Raw genomic sequence first — 22,474 nt, forward strand, 5'->3', positions numbered from 1 at the left:
CTGTTTCAGGTGAGGATGGTAATTTAGCCAGACTGAATTTGGACAAGTTGCTTAGTTTCTGAGCCTTGGATTTGTCTGACATTGATAATACCTGCCTCGTAGTATTGTCAAGGGGATTAAATAAGGTTTCTAGAAGTCTTAAAAAAAAAATTTTATTTTTAAGTAATCTCTACATACAACATGGGGCTCGAACTCCTAACCCTAAGATCAAAAATTGCATGCTCTATCAACTGAGCCAACCAGGTGCCCCAAAGATTTCTAGAAGTCTTAGGATGGTGCCTGTATGTAGGAGGCATGTAATAAAGGGCAGATTGGGTTACAGCATTTACGATATTGCAGTTCATATAACATTCACATTATCATAGGTGTTAAGGTATTGTATATTTGCATTTTAGTAATGGTGGAGTAATTTGATTAAATAGCTGTTTCATCTCTGTTGCTTTAGCTGTAAATGAGTCAAATCTAGTGTGTTTTTTATTTCAATATCTGTAGTATCTAGCATAGGACAATATACATAAGTTGAAGTGAAAAAAATCTAGGTGACCGTAAGTGTTTGTGGGATGTGAACAATTTCTATTTATCCATCTCTTGTCTTTGTTTCCTTATCAAACTACTGAGAAACAGCTGTCATCCATTTACTAACTCTTTCCTCTTAATAGAGACTAATATTCACATATTAGAGACTAATAATCTTTAATAATCTTAAATAATCCTTAATACAGACACTAACAATCATTATTACCTCCCATAACTGAGGGCTAATAATCTTTAATAATCTTAAATAATCTTTAGTATAGAGACTAATAATCATATCATCTCCCATACCTGAGGGCTCACTGTGTCCCAGACACTACGCAAATCCTTTTACATATAGTATCTCATTTAATCATCCCTATGATAACGTCACGGAATCCTAGGAGATGATGTATTGTTGTCTCTATTCTTCAGAAGAACAAACTGAAATTTAGTCAAGTCAAGCAACTTGCCGTAATCACAAGCTAGTAGGTGGTAGAATGAGCATATGAGCTAAGGCCTGTCTGACTGCAAAGTGCCCCACCTTTAAGAACTACAATTCTAACGATGGCTATTTAAAAACAATCAAACAAACCATAGGTATATTTTACATTTCACCCACCAAACTCAAAAATAAAAAGCCACAACCTTGCTTTTTTAAACCCAAAGGCATGCCTATTTTAACAATGTAAACATGCGTTTGCAACTTTCTGAGTAAGTTGAAGAGGTATGTAGAGGGCAGAAGCATCTCCACATCTCTGGTGTAGAGAGCAAGTGTTAAGAAAGAATAAATATATATTACATATAAGGAGATTTATACAACTTGTAAGCAGTTAAAAAACTAATCAAGACACCCTTTGTAGAAAAGCCCAGAGAAAAGCACTTATGTTAAAGAACAATATTGGATGGCTTATGTATTAGTTTTCTTTTATAAACATAAAACGAAAGTGCTTTATTTCTAAGACAATCATTTTCCAAGTAAAAGGATGGTCTCTGCTTATAAAATAGAAAACCACTTTATATCCATTGATTTACAGCACTCTGATCCCAAATGACAAATCTGAGACTACAAAAGTCAAGAGTGGAAAGATACGACAGCCAGGTACCCCTGCATTCCAAATATTAAGGTATTTGATTTTTATTTTAGAACCATCTTCTTGCATCTTATATAATGAAGAAGGTATTGTTCATGAGAATAAGATTTAAAAAATCTTACTGGAAGAAAAGTATATGTAAAGTTACCCATAGGTTAACACAAGGTGAATACTAGGACTTAAAAGGTATACTGAAAATAAATAATAATAATGATAATACATAATAATTATAGGATGTTAGGCATTATTCTGAAGTCCTTTTTTGATATCTTACATATATATTTTTAATCTATATTAGCCAAACTGTTTTTGCTACCATGAATATATTGGAAGAATATTTGGTAATGTCCATTAAATCTTAGAAATGTATGACTATGTATTAACCTTTTGATATTTCACTGGATTTGTGATATCACATATGTATAGCAATTTTACCCTCTCCTGAATAGAGTTTTGTATTTAGGATAAAAATACAATTTCAATTCAGTATCTGATTCCTATAGGGCTTATTGTTCAGAGGGAAAAATAATAAAAATACAAAAGTAGTTGCCCCCTTCTCCCCCCTCAAAATACCCTATACCTTTTAAGAAAGGCATTTAGAACCTATATGCATGAAATCTAATATAATAGAAAGTAAAAGCACCTGTGAAGCAGGACAAGAATTGGTAAAATTACAGAAATGCAAAGTTGCCATTTCAGAGTAGTATCTCCATGTGAATAAAACCAGACAAACATTTTAAGACAGACACTTGAGTAAACCTAGGAAATGGCTATTAAAACTTTTTAACCTCTGCTAAAATGAGGTCATAAACATCATTATTCTCATTGAACATTTAGTGGATTCTAATACTGTAAAATGGAAGGGGTAGATTTTTTCCTTTTGATTATTATCTACTCGTAAGTATTTGAAAACAGTCAATTTCTTAAAAAGGGAAACCAGATTCATGTTATGTAGCTATATTATGTTATGTAGCTATTTTCTCTCTATGCATTAACCAGGCAGAGGGAGAGTTCATAGAAATTCTGGAGAAATGGATACATGGTAATTAACTGTGCCTAGTTTAGTATCAGGCATTAATATGAGCAAACAAGCTAAGCTATTTCATAATTGAAGAGTATCTCTTAGAAAATGAAAATTTAATTTTCTTTTGCTGCCATGTTCCATTTCTCAGTGGACAGGACCTGGAGGCCACATTTTCTAGTGAATATGGTTGAATTAGAATATGTGATCCTTACTAAGCATTCATTTAGAATTCTGTTAAAATCGTCCTAAATAACTTTGTATTCTCACAGAATTGAAGCATTTGGCCATGCTGCACTTAGTTCATGGAATTTAATAAGGGAAGAGTTAACACTATACTGAATTTCTCTTTTTATCAAAAATAATTTCTTTAAAAATATACAGAGACATACACAATATCAGTATCGGCAAAGAAACATGAGAAGAGCATTTTAGGCCAATGCAAAAACATGCATAGAGACCCAGAGGCAGGAAAAAGCATGCTATCTGTATGTAGCATAGCAACAAGCACATGGATAGAACATGCTACCAAGTGTTGTTGTGGTGAATGGCCAGAGATCAGGTTGAGAAGAACATCTAGGTCCTGCACAGATTTTATTATTTAATCCACAGGGCGAATTTTAATCTTTCTCCTTCTTATTTATGATTGCATCTTGGCACTGAGCACAGAAACTTGCTTGCGCTTCTTCCAACAATGTGGGAGATTGTTTTCTCCCCAGCTATAATCAACTTTAAATATTAATGAAATACAGAAGACTGCCAATGCAAATGATATTCAGAGACGATCTACTGAGAAACATTCTAAAATGAAGCTAAGATTATTGACTAGGATCTGAAACTAGGTCTTAGGAAATAGTACTGAGTGAATCGATAAGGGAGCTTGTGTCTCTGGGCAGGACCTCGTGAGTACAAAAGATGACTTTTAAAAAAGGAGGAGGAAGGGAAGGGGACAAGAAGAAGGGGAGTAGGGGAAGAAAGTAGCTGAGACTTAAAATTCAAAGGTATTTGGACCTGAGTGGGAAACTACATTGAAATCTCTCCCACTATGCTGTTGGAGGGAGTCCCACAGGAACATCTTACCTGGGCAGGTACACTTCCACTTTTTGTTTCTTCACAGAGTTTGCCCATTCTTCAATCAGTTGTGCTTTGACCAATGGCTCCAGAGTGGCCAGTGGAACTTCCTGCCTGGACAATACCAGCATCATACTTATCTCCTCTCCCTCATAGGGTATTTCTAGGACTTGGTAGATACCCCCAGCTTCATTGGAACCATCACTAAATTCTCCTAAAACAAAAATAAAGGTGATAAAAGGCCCATATCCAAGTTCAAATAAAAGGTTTAATTTGTTTTAACTTTCTTCCAAAATAGTGTGTGTGTGTGTATGTGTGTATCCAGGTATCTGAGAAAAAAGGCTTTTGGGGTTTTGTTTTGTTTTGTTTTGTTTTTAAAGCTCCTGAAATCAAGTGAACCTTCAGTCCTAAAGTATTTATTTCATCTTAGAATCCCCAGGATTATATCGTAATTTTCATAGTATATTCTCTAGACTTACTTTTTATTTTTAAATGAGATACTTCAGATGAATATTTAGTTAAAGAATATCTTCAGAAGCAATGATCAGTCCTGGTTAGAAAAACAAAGCCCTAGATCCAACTTAGATGTAGTTCATATTTGCCAATACCCACCGGATTTCTAAGAAGGGAAAAATGGACTACGTAATACCTGGGACTTTATTATTACCACAACTAAAATTTTTGAGGCCAAGATAGCATAGTCAAAATGAAATCTATTACATTATCTAGGTAGTTATCTAGGGTATTTGTGGTGCTTAAGACCTCTATATTAGGTAATAAAGGTTGGTTAGGTAATGGGATGTTTATTCCAATAACTTAGCTAAATTCACCAGGCTTCCATAAAAACATAAATAAGTCTCTAAAGCAAATGGTCCTGTTGCTACCTTAAAATTTCCCCCATTTTCAAAAAGAAAATGTAATGCTTCTGTTATGTGCATTTTCCTATAACTAATCTAGGTCCTTTAGACCTTTGAACATTTGGTTCTCAAGTTGAGTGGGTAAGAATACAGTTCATTGCAGCGTGTAAGAAAGATTGACACCCTAAACTTCTGAGAAGTCCAATGAAATATCTCTGAAAATGCTGCCAAGGATCCTAAGTTGTATCACAAATCACAGACTTTCAATAAATGAAACTATGAATGAGTAATGACATCTGACCAAACATACACAGTCTGAAAGCAAAGTTTTAAAGAAATGCTTGTAATTCAAAAAGTGGTAAGGAATCCAAAGCAAGGGCAAAGCGGAACATATGGGTCACTGACAACCACCCCAAATCCAATGGCTTTCTGGAGTAACTTATAATGTTCTTTACAAGGCACATGGGAATAAAGCCGCTCTGCAGGTGTAATCAACTTCATAATTTAAAGAAGTCTATTGGAAAACTGTCAATGCATGTAATATTCACTCAGGATCTAATTAGAGGCCTTTGAAAATTGAGCCAAGGAAACTGAATTGCAGCTCAAACGAGATTGACAAGCTATTTGAATAATAAATATTTCACGTTCTTTCTTAAAAATTAATTAATACACTGCAGGAAGAGAGAAATAAAAGCCAGAATGTCTTACCATAATAAAATTCCCCTTGTTGATACATCATTGGAATTTGGACTTCACTTTCATCATCTTTGGTGAAGGAAAAGGTTCTAGTATTTTCAGGTCTAAATTGTGACTTCCAGCTCCCCTTGAAATAGACAGCATTGATGAGGGCCAAATGAGTGCCGGCATCAAAATCCCTGGGGGATACCAAATCCTTCAACAGACCTATTCAGGAAAAATGAATAGATGAACATTCATATTAAATCTGAAGGTGAAAGGGGACCCAAAGATTATCAAACTACCATCTGATAGAGTAATCCAGAAAAAAACGTGTACCATTACCAAATTTACAAAAAAAATAAGTGTCATGCTTTCAAAGGAAAAATGTTACATATACATCCACATACGCATACACACACACACACACACACACACACACACACAAAATACAGATTAAGGAGGTCTAAAAAAGACCCACCTGACATAACACTGGTAGGATCTTGACACTTGCAGAAATGATAGAACCATGTACAACAGAATCCCAGACTTTACCACTTTCTAGTTGTGATGATGTGTGTACAACTCTTAACACAGAGTAAGCGCTCCGTAATCATCACCAGGTTTATTCTTGAACAACATACGTGATTAAAATGTCATTCAATTCGAAAATGTCCCCCATGTATATTGGCTATCTTTCCACAGAATATAACAATTACATTTGACTAGGTGAAAACAGATGAGTGAAAGCCAATTGAACTCATGATGCCGTACTATCTATCATTTGAAATGTCTCTTTACAAATCTGTTTTCAAAGATATTGGGTCTTTGTTGATAGCAAAAAATGTTTATTTTAAAAAATTTTAAAAAGATTTTACCTATTCATTTGACAGAGAGAAAGAGAGAGAGAGAGCACAAGCAGGGGGAATAGCAGGAAGAGGGAGAAGCCAGCTCCCCACTGAGCAGGGAGCCCCATAGCAGGACTCTATCCCAAGACCCCAGGATCATGATCCAAGGTGGAAGGCAGCTGCTTAACCAACTGAGCCACCAGGTGTCCCACTAAAAATGTTAAAAAGATTTTGGAAATAGCTTTTAATCATTCAGTGGATTATTATTCTTGACTTATTCTTTGAATGATAAAATACAAACATAAGTTTCTTTTATCCTACATTTTAATGTCATAGTTAAAAAAGAACCAAAATTTATATTCTCTCATTTTACTAATGATAGTACTTCTCTAGGTGCTCACAAAGGTGCCTCAGAATTTTGGGGATGAGGACATAGGGCATGTGGTCAGGTATTTTTGTTATTGTTCCAAAATAAAATATATTAGATTGACATTATTTGGGGAGTTTTGACAGTATGAATTAATTTAGTGAACATCTGCAATCTACTTGAAATTTGGTCTCATTTTTAAAATTCTAGTTTCAATATTTTGATGGTAAAGTTAGAAAATAAAATGGTAAAATATGACACATATGGAAAGCTTAAATACATTTTTAAAGAATAGATTAAAAACAAATTTTATTTATTATTTTTTAAAGATTTTATTTTTTAATTTTTTTTTCACCCAGTGGGGGCTCAAACTCACAACTCCAAGATCAAGTGTCAAATGTTCCACCAACTAAGCCAGCCAGGTGCCCCAAGATTAGAAATAAATTTTAAAATAAATGTATCTCTTTCTAATTCTCCACTTATTTGGAATTAAAATGGCTACTCCTTTTTAAAGAAATCCTATACCATTCTTTTGATTATCAATCAAGTTCTGCCATTTAAAAGCCCAACTCTGGGGGCACCTGGGTGTGGCCCAGATTGTGGTTAAGATGGTTAGGCATCTGCCTTCAGCTCAGGTCATGATCTCCAGACCCTGAGATGGAGCCCCATGTCAGGCTTTCAGCTCAGTGGGGAGTCTGTGTCTGCCTCTCCCCCTGCTTGTGCTCTGTCTCTCTCTCTCGAATAAATAAATAAAATCTTAAAATAATAAAGCTCAACTCTGATTTTTAACTCTCTCTTATATTCTATTTTTAATTTATTTTTAAGAGGTCCACCAACTGCCATTCTAACTGGCATCTAACTTCTTAAATAAGTCAGCTCAAGCAAAATTCCATACAGTAGTTAGGATTACCATGCAGAGGAAAACCATGATTGGAGAGACAGATTTCAGACTGATTTATCACAGTGCCAAAATTCTTCACATGCCAAAAGATTTAAATTCTTTCAAAAATGTTTATTCATAAGCAATGCCTCTAAAAAGACTATAATCTATACAAAATAATTATTAGATACTCAACTAAATGTTAACATTCAAAAATCCAATCAGAGTGAAGAGACAAATAATTTCAGAAGTAGAAGAGAGTTAAAACTAAGCTACCAGAGAAAGAAAGGAACTAAGTGACATACTATTTGTGTTATTCTCCACCCACTTATTGATATGGTTGGCCACAGCTATATTTTGACTGAAGTCCACATGATTTACTTCTGCTTTAAAGTACTTTTTCAGCATTTGCAAAAATTCCTCATTGACATGAAATCCATTTTGCACAAAGAGGGAGTTGGCAACTTTCATCACATACTGGCTCTCTTTAGCAGTGACCATGTTAGAAAAATCCTTCAAGAAGGAAAATTCATCACCTGCAAAATGGCAAACAGTAAGTTTATTAGTGGAACAAACACAGTGAATGATCACGGGAGTGGAGAAGCACCAAAACACAGCAAGGGAGAGATATGAGACAGGAGCCCAAGGGAAGAGCGGTATTTATTCCCCACAGCAACATGACAAGGAGGCTCCAATATTTGTGCCATTTCTAGATTTTCAAATTAACTTTTGAGTATTTTGAACGGATATTATTTTTCATTTTAACTGATGTCTTGGTAGAATCTATTATAGAGATTTTTTGGTTGTCTCCTTTCAAAGTGCTTAGGGTTATTCTCATTAAATTGGTCTTCATTCTATAATTAAGGAATAAGAATTAAGCTTAATTACCTATTTTAAAAATCAAAATATTCCTTGAAATTTTACTTTCACTGAACTTTTTTTGCCTTATAACTAGAAAAGTCCCTTAGAAATCAGAGTTCTTAACTTTTTAATGAGTTGATTCTCATGCATATTAAAAATGCTAAAATAGAACTCATACATCATGTCAAAATGATTACAAAATACCTTTTGGCTAAAAACTTTCTCCAATACATAACATTTTCATAATAATAAAACATTTCAAAAAAATTCTTGGATGCTACTTTAAAAATGAAGATACAGTTGGTTTTAAGCAAAAATTTCTGATATTCTTAGAGAATCTTGTTGCTTTTCTTCTAGCAGTTATCATGGTTGTAATCTTTCATTTATGTGATAATTAATTTACACATGCCTCTTCCTCTAGACTGAAACTCAGTAAGAACCATGTTTGCTTTTATTTGTCACAGTGAGGTTTATTTAAATAATAATAATAATGATAATAAAATCTACAATTTCCTTAGATTAACTCAGCTAAGGATGTAGCAAGAAATTACTACTTTTCTTGGGTTTCCTGATGGTTCTCCTAACCATACCATCTCAGTGAGATCACTTTCTCACATTGTATGAATAGTGCTACCTGTGGCCAAAGACAACATAATTGAGTAGAAAGTTAAAGCCAAACCACCTTGACAAATTAAACCTAAGCACACTCACCATTTTTCAGGCTATCATATCCCATTGAATGACGGATTTCTTTCAGGGTAGACCCTTGGGCCCCAAGTTCCATCATTCCTATAGCGAAGGTAACACTCAATGGAGAGAAAAGAATATTTTCATCTTCCCCAGTGGCTCGAAGATGGTTATACATATTCACTGACAACTCAGCAATGGTTTCATCAGGGAAAGTGGCCCCTAAAGCCAGACTTTGTAGAATCAGCAAAGAGAAGAGTCCAAGGAAAGCCATGTTGGGAGAGCTCAAGCCTGGAAAACAATAATTTCCATATTAATTATCACTGAGAATGGAGTGAAAGGCAAAAAAATAATAATAAGAAGAAGAAGAATTATTTCTTGGCAAAGTTGTAAAGCAAACCAATTTTCTAAACATTTACAGTGTTAATATCTCCTAACAAAAGTCCCTTTAAAGAATATGTTGGGAGATACTATTTTTAAAAAGGCAATTAATAGTCAAATGGACAAATTACACTGCTAATTCTGAGGATATTTCCAGGAACAGGGTCGCCCTGGTCCCCACCTTCATGGGGTTAAGAGTGTGTATAGCTACATATATAATGGATAATTAAAGACCATGTTTGGTGAGGCTATTGTATCAATTTCTCATATCTTCACCATATATATTTTGGTCATGATTTTGACACAATTTACTCTAATTTACATCAAACTACACACGTCCAGGAGAACTATAATGGAAACCAAAAGATATTTACAGGGTTTAAGAGGAACTAGTGAAGTCAGGCATTTGAAAATGTTGGTTTACCCATTTACTGTAATTTATAAAAATTAATGCACCATGCAACTGGGTTGCCAGTTGGCAGGAAAAGATCAGACACACACCTGCCACCGGCCCCAGTGTATCAACCCCAGCTGCAGAACCCACAGGAAGTGGTAACCCAGAGAAGAAGCAGGTTCAGCACATTCTTGTGTGCTTTTCCCTTCCACCGTGGCTCCCTGTGAGGCTGCTGCTCCCAGTGGCCATCTCTGGACAGGGAGGAGGCTTTGACCATACTGACCTTTTAAACTCAGGCTGATTTACCATTTCAGCTTATACTGATGCTTCTATTTCAATGAATATCAGGCTTATCTGGTCCTTGAACCATTTTCTCTTTGGAAGAGAAAGTGTGGGTGCCCAGATATCTCTGGCTAACATTTCCTCCTCCCGGCACACGAGTATTCCAGAAGCCCTGTCTCCCCACAAACAGCGCACACTGACCAGCACACAGCTGGGACAGAATTTCCTTCTTCCTTGTATTCTCCCTATTTGTCACCGCAGGCATCTAAAAGCTGACCTGCCTAGTCAAACAATTAAGTAGCTTTACTAGTTCTTGACCTTCAAGGAAAAAAAAAATATCCTCAAAACAACATGTAAAGAGATCCTGAGCAAACACATTTGGAAAGCTGTATTTCAATGAGCATGGAGCGTTCACAGTCCCTGTTCCTTACCAGAAGGCAGGCAGACACATTTTACTTAAGAGCAAGGTGTTTCTGACAGGGGTTTGAGTCAGAACGTCCTCCTCACTCCTGTAGTGTTTTTAATCTCAACTTCCAGAAAACTGCCTATTAGTTTGTAAATCCTGCACATTTTAGGGTTCTGTTTGGAGGAGCAGTTTTTTGCAGCTGTTGTTGTTTTTTGTTTTTTTGGTCTGAGAAACTACAAGCGCTGCTATCACCCCTCTGCTTTCCTATTAAGGTTTAGATCCCTTTTCCTTGGTTTAGGAAGGTAAGGCTCGGCCTGTATGTAAATTATGTAAATAGGGACTCTCACAACCCTGCTGTGGGAGGGAGGACGGTTGCCTGCGGGGGATCAAGTGCATTGCTGCAGAACGGTGTCAGTGGCGCAGGAAGCACTGGGGCGCAGAACACAGCTGCCCCGCCAGCCTCCGGGCTGGGGCTGTCCATGGGAGGTTGCCGTGGAATCCCGCAACCACCCCCCCCCCGCCCCGCCTTCTGTATTCCAGAGGATTCCAGTAAAAGGTAGAAGCAGAATAGGGCAACTTTCTCAATCTCTAGATTCAGATGGAAATTTAGCAGGTACCCTTCCAAATTGAAAGAGACCCTAAGATATGCCCAGTATTTAATACTTAGGATGTAACACTGGTTACTAGAACCCAGAAATCCAAGTCCGACTCAAGGGCCCATGATCTTACTGCTGTCTGACATACCCTACAAAGACCCAAAGCTGGGCCTCATTACTTTCATTTAATGTTATCTAGTAGAAGACCATGAAGCTGAAGTCACTATATGGGAGTGGTATCCTTCCGTCATTCAGTAACATGGCTATTTGGAAACCATTGCTTTTAACACAATTATCAAATTTAAGGTTAACAAAAAGATTGCATTCCTATAAAACAAAAACCAACTTATTGCCAACCAAAAAATAGTCTAGAAAAACAAAGCCAAGTCTAATATATTCATCAGCATTTTTATTTACAAATGAATGTGCCATGAGATAAATAAGCTAACACGTGGCATATGACCTTTGGCAAATCACAAGCCTTCTCTGTCTTAGCTTCCTCATTCATGAAATGAACATGCCAATTTCTATTCCACACAATTATCAAAGATGTAAATGAAATAGTGCGTGTTGGAAGGACTCAGTTTAAGCTACAAGTATACTAATAAAAAACATTATCATTAGAGAATATGTTTCCCAGGTCTGTATGTTTGCTAAGTTAAGGAAGAGACTCTAGAGCCAAAGATGAGTGTTTTATACTTCCTGTTGGCTCATCTAATGTAGCACTATTAAATGCCATTCATTCAGCCAAGATGTAAAGAGGTGCCACAAAGATACCAAAATGTATAAAAACGGGATCTCGTCCTCAAGAAACTCACAGCATTGTACAAGAACATGTAATCCATTATTGTGGTTCTTTTCTGCTTAAGAAAAGAGGCTCTTGTAAGAATCAGGAGAAGGGCAAACAAACTCTTCAGAAAATGCATGCACGTGGCTAACAGAACTTTACTTTCACTGGCCAGGATATTTACTGGCCTCAGGTTAGGAACCCCCTGGTTTGTGGCATATGGTCCAGAGGCAGAAAGAAGCAGTGTTTGGTGGACCTGCAGCTCTGCTGTGTTTCCTTATTGGGGGAAAAAGATGTCTAAACCACTAGTGTATCTTCAGGCTTCTGGCAGACTCCTGGAAAGAACACCCGTAGGTTTGTGAGAGAGGGTTCTCCCCAGGGCAGCAAGCAGCAGGCTACAATTTACATGCTCTGCTAGGAAATTAGAAGCAGTATGGCTCTGAATAGTGGGAGCGAGTTATATCAGGAAACTCTTTAGTCAAGATTTAAAGAACTCTGTTCTGGAAACACACATTTTATCTATAGTTAAGTGATCGCTCCTCTTAAAGGCAAAATTTCCAGTGTGCCAGGAAAAGAGGAGAAAAAAAAAAAAAAAGGCTTCTGCCAGGCTGGCCCAGCCTTTTTTATCTTATTTACCCGCCCCCAACACCCCTCCCATCCCGCCCCGGGCCCCTTCACCTCCCCTGCCTCTGACTATTCCTTCTGAGGATTTTTTTTTCTGGGGAGAAGGGAAGCTTCCCTTCTTCTGTCTTCTAAGCGGGGTGGTGGGGGGGGGGGGTGTTCTCCAGGGATCTCTTCCTGGCCCTCTTCTCTTCTGTATAATGTTCTTCTTGATACTGCTGGTGAATTGCTCTCAAAACAAAGATACCTCAACTATTATCCCTGTTCATAGTATTCCCTAGTAAGTCAAATTCTAGCTCTGGATTTCTTTTTGTCTTCAGTCCTCATGTGCTTTGGGATCATCTTAGACTTTGACTCTGGTCTGCATTTCCAATTCAGGATCACTCAAACTGGACTCCTTGTCTTATCAATCAAGCCCAATCTCTTTTTTCCCTTTTTCCCTTTCTTTCTTAAAACATCAAAGTCTTTGACTCCTCTCCATCTGCCTTTCCCTTATGCTCAATGAGCTATCAACCCTTACTCCCTAGAGTGTTCTGGGCATTTCTGCCATCCATTTTCCAATGACCATTCCGACAGCCATAGTGGCAGTTCTTCCTCTTAATGCATTCTCAAGGACTCCACCAGGGACATCCACCCATTCTCTGAAGCCCAGGTTACTGCCCTCTTCAATCCAACGGATGCACAGCCTCCAGATGAATTGTTTTGATGTACTATTATGAATAGGTATCCCTATATTTATAAAACCTCACAATCTTCCTCATGCCTATAGAGTAAAGCCCCAAATCTTTAGTCTCACTTTACTGTGATCCAACATGTTTCTACCCACCACTCCCCTTCAGGAATCCTGCAATTCAAGCCAGACTCCTTTTTGCAATACATATCCCAGAATTTCTGTCTCCTGTTGCTGGCTTATATCATTCTCTCTCTGGAACTACTTCAACCTGGTTCCATATGTTCAAATCCTAACCACTCCTCAAGGTTCTGCTCCACTTCCATTTCCTTCATGAATACCCTCCTGGTTTTTCAGTTACAACAGCAATTTCCCCCTCCTCGGAAACGGTGGCACATTTTATCTCTACTTCTCCAACAGCACATACCACTGCTTCCTCATATTACAGATAATTCTGTGCCCGAGTCAGCTCGTTTCCTCAGCTTTCTGAAGACACAGAAGTGCATTCCTCTTCATCTACTTTAAAATAATCAGCATAAGCACTTAATGCATTGCATATCATAGGAACCAAATATTTGTTAAATGCATATAGCTCGAGATGGAAAGGCTACAAATGCTGCATAGAAGGCATAGCAAGAGAAGCTGCTGCTCTTCAATTCTCGAAGCTAATTTAATCTTAGCCCACAGGTAGTGGCTCATTTCCATTTTTTATTCCCTCTGATAAAGTGTTTTCTTATTGAGTCTGAGACCATCTTTCCCATGTGACAAAGTGGCACTGTCACCAATGCTGGCATCATGCAGCGGCTGGACACGGGATGCATTAAAAAACAAGGGCACCACCTTGAAAAATCACACAAGGTGCTACTCCAATGTTTCTGTATTAACATTACTCTACAAAATGCCAGGGCCCCACCGTTAATCATAATAATCAACACATTCTAGAATGAATTACTCTCACATGGAGCATGACTTTGTAGATGCATTATTTTCAAGCTACAGAATACGGTGCCTTTACATAAACACCAGGAGCCACAGTACCAGAATGGTGGGAGATTGTGCTCTTGTGCTAGAAAAGGCAGAGCTACAAATAAATTGCCATTAACTCTTTTTTCTTTTTTTTTTTTTTTTTTTTTTTTTTTTTTTTTTAAAGATTTTATTTATTTATTTGACAGAGAGAAATCACAAGTAGTCAGAGAGGCAGGCAGAGAGAGAGAGAGGGAAGCAGGCTCCCTGCTGAGCAAAGAGCCCGATGCGGGACTCGATCCCAGGACCCTGAGATCATGACCTGAGCCGAAGGCAGCGGCTTAACCCACTGAGCCACCCAGGCGCCCGAATTGCCATTAACTCTTGCATATCTCCTTTAGGTTGCCCGTGGTGGAATAGATCATAGGCATGCGTATATGTGTATCCTGCTTTGGCAAATACTACATTCAAAGAGGTCAGGAAATTAAATCTTTTAATTGAGGTGTGAATGATCACAGAGTGGAAAACTAGCACAGTAAGAAAAACATTAGGGGTGCCTGGCTGGCTCAGTTAAGTGTCTGTCTTTGGCTCAGGTCATGATCCTGGAGTCCTGGGATTGAGCTCCACTTTGGGCTCCCTGCTAGAAGCCTGCTTCTCCCTCTCCCTTTGTCTGCTCCTCCTCCTCTTCCTCCACTTGTGCTCTCTTCCTCTCTCTCTGGCAATTAAATAAATAAAATCTTAAAAAAAAAAAAAGACTGGTATTCATAAATGAAACTTGTTGCTTTTTTTGGATAACCCAATTGTTTGAAATGTAAAAAAAAAAAAAAGTTTCATAATTGTGAATGAAATAAAAAAGAAAGTATTCTTTAGAAAGTGAAAAAAAAAAATGCTGAGGAAGATCCTTTCCCCAACAACAACAACAAAAAAAAACCTGAGCCATACAGAATAACTAAAGAAAAAAATGCCTAAAGCAAAGAACACTATCTTGAAGCACTCTAGTGTATTAATTCTCAGATTTTTGCATGTAGTTATTTTTTTAATTGAGGGGACCAATATAAGGTTGTTAAGTTTTTATTATATTAAGTAAATACACTGGGATGGGGCGAAACAGTTTAATAAAAATAATGTCTCTTACAATCACATAAATGAATGAACATTTCATCATGAAAAGAAGACAGTTCTTCAAAGTGGATATGTTTGAATTCATGGTTTCACTACTTTTACTTTCTTCTTTCTCCTGCCCCCATGGGTTGGCACTGAGTGGTTGGAAACCACTGCTCTAAGTTTGGTTAATACTAGTTCACTTGGTGAAATTTGGAACAGGCTGGTCTCCAGACGTTTATTCTCTGATTTGCTAAGAGAAATGACTGACCTAGATTAGTAGCAGTGAAGCTGGAAAATTTGTCAAAGAATTTGTCACACACAAAAAAGGAATCATGACCAGGACACCTGGATGGCTTAGGTGGTTAAATGTCTGCTTTCAGCTCAGGTCATGATCCCAGGGTCCTGGGATCGAGCCCCACACTGGGCTTTTTGCTCAGCACGGAGTCTGATTTGGACCCTGCCTCTGCCCCTCCTCCCACTCATGCTCTCTCACTCTCTCAAATAAATAAATAAAATCTATTAAAAATTATTAAAAAAAATAATATATATATATGGAGTCATGGCCTTGTGAAACAATCTGTATTCTAGCAACCTGTAATTTACCAAATCTGGTCAACCGCAACATATGTTATGTACTTCTCCATCCCCAATTTTAACTCTCTAGAAATCAGAATAAATCTTATGATCAATGTCCAGAGAAACCAGTCGATCCTCAGAGATGTAAGCTGTGCCACTTCCTGTGGAAGCATCATAGCCTGGAAGAGAGTAAACTTTTGGCTATTTATTTTTCCTTGTTTCCCCAGTTGCCTTATTTCATTGGTGCAGCCTCGCACAGTCGAATTTTTGCTTGAACTTAGACCCAGAATTGTCCTCAGTAGCACTGTATTGTATGTCAGCACTGAAAAGAAAAAGGGCCACGGAGCCAGCGAACAGAGGGGAGGATGTAAGTTGACCGTAAGTGATGCCAAGTATTTATCACTCGAGAAATGAACCAACCGATTCTCTTGTAACACGACAACCGAGTATTTTACAAAGGATCCACGAATATAAGACCCATGTATGTAAATGAATTTGTGCAAGGAGATGTATCTCTTGTCCTTGGGATATATACAAAAGAACCATCTGTTGGATGCCAAGCAGCACAATTAGAGGCAGAAGAATTTGCCAATCTCTCAATATAAATCACAGTGCTTTCAAAGCCAGGAAAGGTGAGTGATCCGTGCATGCTTTGTGAAGGACTATTACTCAGGAGCTAGGTTGCCAATAGCTTCCTGATAACTTTCAAATTAGCTGTGTGAAAGTGTGGAGGGGTATGGAGGTGGAGTAGTCAAATAATCAAATGGAGATGGAGAGAATACACCAGTGGTCTTTGAAATGCCTTAAGATTATATTTTCAATCACAAAGGTGCTAAAAGTTATTATCAAAAAATGCATTATGAAAAGTAACATGTCATGTGCCTGATAAACAATGGCCAGAAGTGATTCAGAAGGATGAAAAGAAGGCTCCGACTTAAAATCTTAGTTATTATAGGCATAATATGCTAGTGTATAAATAAAGACACTCCATTGTGCTATATTTTAAAAAGAACTATACATTTTTCTTCTTAAAATGTCCTTTTTGCCTAAAGAGAAGATGCTACTTAAATTGAGATGTATTTTAAAACCAAGAGGCCAGAACTGAGGAGATAAAGCGCAGAAGGGTTAATTCTGTAATCACAACATCTATAAAATTAGGATTTTTCCGTTTGCTCTTTCTTTTGCTTCTCCCCCCAGATATCTAGACCACTGTGATTCTTTCTATACTCTCTTACATTTTGCAAAAAACGCATCTTTATGTTCTTTTTCCTGTTCTATTGAATTAAGCAAAAAGGAAAGGTTATGGGTATCTTAAATAAGGAGTAAATGGCCAGATAAATCAAAAGGATAGAACTATGGAGAAAGTAAGCTACAGATATGTAATGTACCAGAAAAAATTACAAAAGACTTGAAAATGGACCAAGATGATTACTGGATGTCTTCAATGAAAAACTATGAATTATCTAGAACATAATCTTCCAGGGTATCTGACTATGAGTTTTGGTTCCTTTGTCATCTTTGAACAACTTCACAGTTCTCTAAGTTAAAGATAATTGATAGTGATACAAATGATTCTTGTGTACAAAAATGTGCAGTGTACATGTATGATTGAATACAATTGATTATTGCCCTGTGGATATTGACCAGTTCTGCATCTAGTAAGCAGATGTGTTTTAGTATTCCTCATGAGTTTACATATTCATCTGCTTTTTGGATTCTTTAATGAATTAATTTTAACAGCCTACTGATTCTCTCATTAGTTAATGAACTAAATAAAATCTTTGATATCTGTTCATTTTATATTTGTTTGAGAGTCAAGATTCTACCTTTTAGAAATAATTATCCTTTAACTAGTTTTAAAAATCCTTACAGTTAGAAATTTTTCTTTTTAAAAAATGGTTATTTTCATGGGATAATCTGGCAATCAGGAAGGAATTAGAAAATATTAGTCTTTTCTTAATCACTGAATATTCCTTAATTGTTGGTTGAATTAGTACTGTATCACTGGTACTCCAAAATGATTTAGCAGACCTCTGTGGCTTGGAGCTGGCAGCGTTCCAAGTTTGAAATTCTTGGGTGTTTTGCATGCATCCAAGAGGAAGATTAGGCCTGGAAGAGTCTAGGGTGGTCTGCTCATTTAGGGACTAACCAGTCTCGGAAATGTTGAGAAACAACCAAGGGCAGATGTGCTAAAACTCCCCAGAATTTTTAAAACACTTTGGTAAATATAAATATATTAAGCCTGAATCCCTTAGCAGTAAGAGGGGGGCTAATTGGAATGAAGATGGACGTGACTCACAAGAGTTCGTTTCCTTGCTGATACCCAAGGCTTCCAAGGAGCTTTGGTGATTTTTGGCGCCAAACATCCTCCAACGAGGAGGAGATAAGGGTTATAAACTTTCAAGAACATTTCACAACAAAGATAACTTCTTGGGAAATTGTTTGGCCTAATGAGTAGATGATGAATATGTAAGTCTCTAGTCAAACATTTTCCCATGTTAGGCTATAACAGATTTCTAAAATCAAAAACCAAAATACTCAATTATTTTGTGGCTTTCAAAAAGTTAGAAAAATGCAGTCCAGCAGAACTCTCTGCAATGACATAAACATTGCATATATGTACTCGTCCAATAAGGTAGCCATTTGTTACTTGTGGCTACTGGGTATTTGTAGTGTGGCCAATATACCTCAGAAACAAGTATTTTAATTTTATTTAATTTTAATTAATTTCAATAGCCATTTATGGCTTGTGGTTACCATATTTGACAATGGAGCACTAGAAGTAGGCCAAATAGATCAATTCTTCATAACCTTGGTTCTTGACCAAATACGAGTGTTTACAAACAAAAACAGGAAAATTAGTAGCATGAACTCCATAAAACATGTCTCCTTACGCAAGACGTTTTATTTGTAAACACACTCTTTTTCTTCAAGAGATCTCAATTGATAAAGAGGCTCCATTTGGAATTCCAAAGGCTTTTGATTAAAACAGGTGACCAACAAGCATCAGTAAGCTGGCAGATCCCAGCCCTGCTGGAAATGTGACTTGGGCTTTCCAAAAAGTGGTAATAAATAATTCCGTTTGGCACAAGCAGGGAGACTTTGTCCTTGCCAATGAATGACTTCCTTTGCAATACTGTCAGGAGAGCTAAACAAGGGACACACAAGCCCTGAGGCAAGATTCAGAGAGTAGTTTCAGAGAGATGGGTTAAAAAGTCATCATCAATCAAGGTCATGTGTGGCTCAAGGCCATTTTGGAACTAAGCCAGGCATTAATGGTCTTAGCTCACCCATTAATGCTTTAAGAAATCCCTGCTGATTGCTCTTACCCAGCCTATGGGCTTAGCTGTTTAAAAGACTGCAGAATGTTCCTGCTGGAAACACCTTGACCAGACCCTCATTTTATAGGTGAGGAAACAAAGTCATCTGTACCGAGCAATTTCTTGCACACCAAGGATGTTTAATGAGCTACTATAGATGCTTAAAAATATATAAACTTTAAATGTGAATGCAATACCTAGAATTTAATTTACTCACTCATTCATGCATCAACCATTCATTCTTTCAGTAACTACTTATTCTTGACAACTACATATCAGGTCCTGTACTAGGTGCTAGGGATGCAGAAGATAACAGGGTGATGCAAGAGATATGCTTTTGTGATATTTTCCTTTATGTATGAGATATATAGTCTTTTTTTTTTTTTAAGATTTTTTCTTTATTTGTCAGAGAGAGAGAGGGAGAGAGAGCAAGCACAGGCAGACAGAATGGGAGGCAGAGAGAGAGGGAGAAGCAGGCTCCCTGCCGAGCAAGGAGCCCGATGTGGGACTCGATCCCAGGACGCTGGGATCGTGACCTGAGCCGAAGGCAGCTGCTTAACCAACTGAGCCACCCAGGCGTCCCGAGATATATAGTCTTTACAGAGACTTCCAGCTTTTTATTCAGAACTTTAACAATATTGGAATTTCTAATTTCTCAATATTAAAATATTGCTTGTGTCATAAAGTTTTTAAAAGCTGGCTATGTCCCTGAAAATCTGAAAATACTCAGATATAAGGTTGCTTCTCAATTACTTTGTCCATGGAGGGAGTATTAGCCTAAATTACCCTCCAATCATTTGTTAATCCTTGAATATATATTGAAGGGCTGGGAAAGGGGGTAAAATAGCCAGAGAAATTATTTAAAGAAAAAAATTCTCACAGAAAGACTTTTGAGCATTCAAAGCCAGTTTTAACCTATCTTGATAATGCAGAGTCAGAACTGTTAAGTACAGTATTATAATTTGATGATACCTAACAGAGGACAGCAGTAGTTAGGGCTGTTGGCCATACACATGAAATAGCCCAGATACAAGGCATTTATATTTATATTAACTTATATTTGGTTCTATTTATAGTGTTCTTTCTTGTCTTTCTTGTTTGAATTCTCCATCTCTTGCTACTATTTTACTGTCTTAGCTATAAGAGCCTTCCCAGCTCTTGTTATTTTTCTCTTTTAGCTTTAACCTCTTTATTTTATAAGATTATATGTGAGGGTTTGAGGGTTAAACTCCCCAGAGGTAAAATGCTTAGTTTCACTTTGCCTCAGTGTCTGTTGAGACCACACAAAGCTATTTTCTTATCTTGGCTAATAACGATAATATTCCCAAGACCCAAGGGCTCTTTTAGTAAAATGGTGTAAGCTCATTTTCTTTTTATTTCTTTTTTCCTTCCTTCCTTCCTTCCTTCCTTCCTTCCTTCCTTCCTTCCTTCCTTTCTAGATTTTGTTTATTTGAGAGAAGGAGAGAGAGAGAGTGTGAGAGAGCACGAGTCAGGTGAGGGGCAGAGGTAGAAGCAGACTCCCCAGAGCCCAGAATGGAGCTCTATCCCAGGACCTGGAGATCATGACATGAGCCAAAGGCAGATGCTTAACTGGCTGAGCCATCCAGGCGCCTCTACACTCATAGGTTTCTGACACCAAGATGATTATGGAAGGATATTAACATTAGGCTGAATTTTGTGAAATTGCCATTTTTATAAGCCAAAGTGGTCAATTGGCATGTTCATATGCTTCAACCTACTATTTAGTGAGAATTTACTGTGTCTTAGGCTAAAGATTAGAACTTTTGTATGCTGTTTTGCTACATTTTATTTCATACAGAATTTTTAGTTTTGAAAAGTCATCATATCTCACATTTTTAAGATACATACTAGTTTAGAAGTCTGGAAAAAATTTATTATGATTTTCTTTTAGAATTCTTTTCACTTTGTACTAGAAATGCTAAAATGGACAGAAAGAACTCTCTGACACAAAACACCAACCCAAATTAGGTGGCTCTTTCTTTAAAAGAAAAAAAAAATACTTGTGACTTACTGTACCCTGGGGAAATTAAGTTACCTACATTATTTTCTAGACAGTCTTTTGCAGGACTACTATGGGGAAAATGAAAGTGAGAAAGAATGTGTCAAAAAATAATTTTATTGCTTTGTTTTTTAATACTCCTATAAATGAAAATATAAAATCATCTTATTACTGACTAATGTTATATTAATGTTACCTGAAAACATCCACCTGTTAACTCTATTTATAAACCTGTCATACACATTGTAATAGGGGGATTTCTAAAAAAAAGTTTGGTTTCCTCTTCCTGTTCATCACTGTCAAATGCCTGAAAAGGCAACTTGTAATTTTTATTGCAGAGTGTGGGCAAACAAGTAAAACATTAAGAAGATATAAAAACTCTCCATGAAAGTGTTCTGGTTATACTTCCCTGTAATTTTCAGAACCACATTCAAAATAAAGTAACAGCTTTAGGAAGTGTGTAGAAAGATGAATTAAGGAAATAAGCCAATGTTAATGTCAGATAGGAAAAAAAGAGAGAGAGAGAGAAGAAAAAGAAATTTCAGGAGATAGTGTACTTCTCCACAAAGCAGGTTCAAGCAATCTAACTAGTATTCAACCCCTCTCATTTTCAGAGATCTGGAGAGACATGGATGTAATTATTTTCTTCTGAATCTCTTCTAAGTTTAGTCATCCTCACTGACAGGAAACTGTCCCTTATCAAGCTCTTTACACAGCCAACTCAAGGCTTTTCCTATGGTTGGGGGGGGCGGGTAAAATGGGAGGGATATTTTATGGATCTTCTGCTGAGCACCAGTGCTCACTACCCTGGCACCTGGCGGGGATGTATCTCTGTCCTTAGTTAACCACGGGAAGATCGCAGGGGCGTCGTGGTGAAATGAAGGCGAGGATGTCGGCTTTTCACTTTATTCACTTGGGGGCCGCTTCTTCCATGTCTTAAGGATTATTGAAATTTAAAGCTAGGTGTGTCAGAGAAATTTCAGAGAATATTTTTAGGACTCCAAGATAATGTGTCAGGGTCTTTCTTGCAAATGACTTGTCCATAAGTAAGTTAGAATAAAATGAAATCGTTCTCTCAAGCTGACTTTTTAAAAAATACATACAGATAATTGGCCCTGCAGAGAATGACTGAAGGGTGGGGATTAGGTTGGTAGGAGCCTCGTAGATTTTACAGTGAAACAGATCTATAGATAAAGCTTTTAAAACCACAGTTACAGTCCCAATAAGAAAAACAATGAGGGTCAAAGCTCAACCTCAGTTAAGCTCAAGAGAGGCTACTCAAACAGGATGGGATATGCTGTCATATTTTCTCATTTCAAGTATAGCCTGAGAATCTACAAGTGAGAGTCTAGGAGCTTGAAGACTAGGGAACTGTTAATAAAATTCAGGAATATGCTAGGAATAACTAAGTTTCAAAATGAAAAGAAATTCTTCCTATAAAATAGAGGCTCTTAACCTCAGTTTTCTCCCCAGACACCAA

At 37.2% G+C, this 22,474-nt stretch overlaps 1 protein-coding gene across 3 annotated transcripts in view; it reads right to left on the bottom strand.

The window, feature by feature from the left end:
* Nucleotides 1–22,474, bottom strand: part of SERPINI1 (serpin family I member 1) — a 72,436-nt gene that overhangs the window by 18,728 nt on the left and 31,234 nt on the right. For all 3 annotated transcript variants that reach the window (XM_032341790.1, XM_032341785.1, XM_032341779.1), the window contains 4 exons: nucleotides 8,899–9,165; nucleotides 7,632–7,862; nucleotides 5,265–5,459; nucleotides 3,709–3,913 (listed from right to left, as the gene is read on the bottom strand). In XM_032341790.1, the coding sequence (XP_032197681.1) occupies nucleotides 3,709–3,913; nucleotides 5,265–5,459; nucleotides 7,632–7,862; nucleotides 8,899–9,148 (881 nt within the window). In that variant the 5' untranslated portion in view covers nucleotides 9,149–9,165. The remainder of the gene's footprint in view (nucleotides 1–3,708; nucleotides 3,914–5,264; nucleotides 5,460–7,631; nucleotides 7,863–8,898; nucleotides 9,166–22,474) is intronic.

The sequence above is a fragment of the Mustela erminea genome, chromosome 1 (assembly GCF_009829155.1).
Source record: "Mustela erminea isolate mMusErm1 chromosome 1, mMusErm1.Pri, whole genome shotgun sequence".
Classification (NCBI taxonomy): Eukaryota; Metazoa; Chordata; class Mammalia; order Carnivora; family Mustelidae; genus Mustela; species Mustela erminea.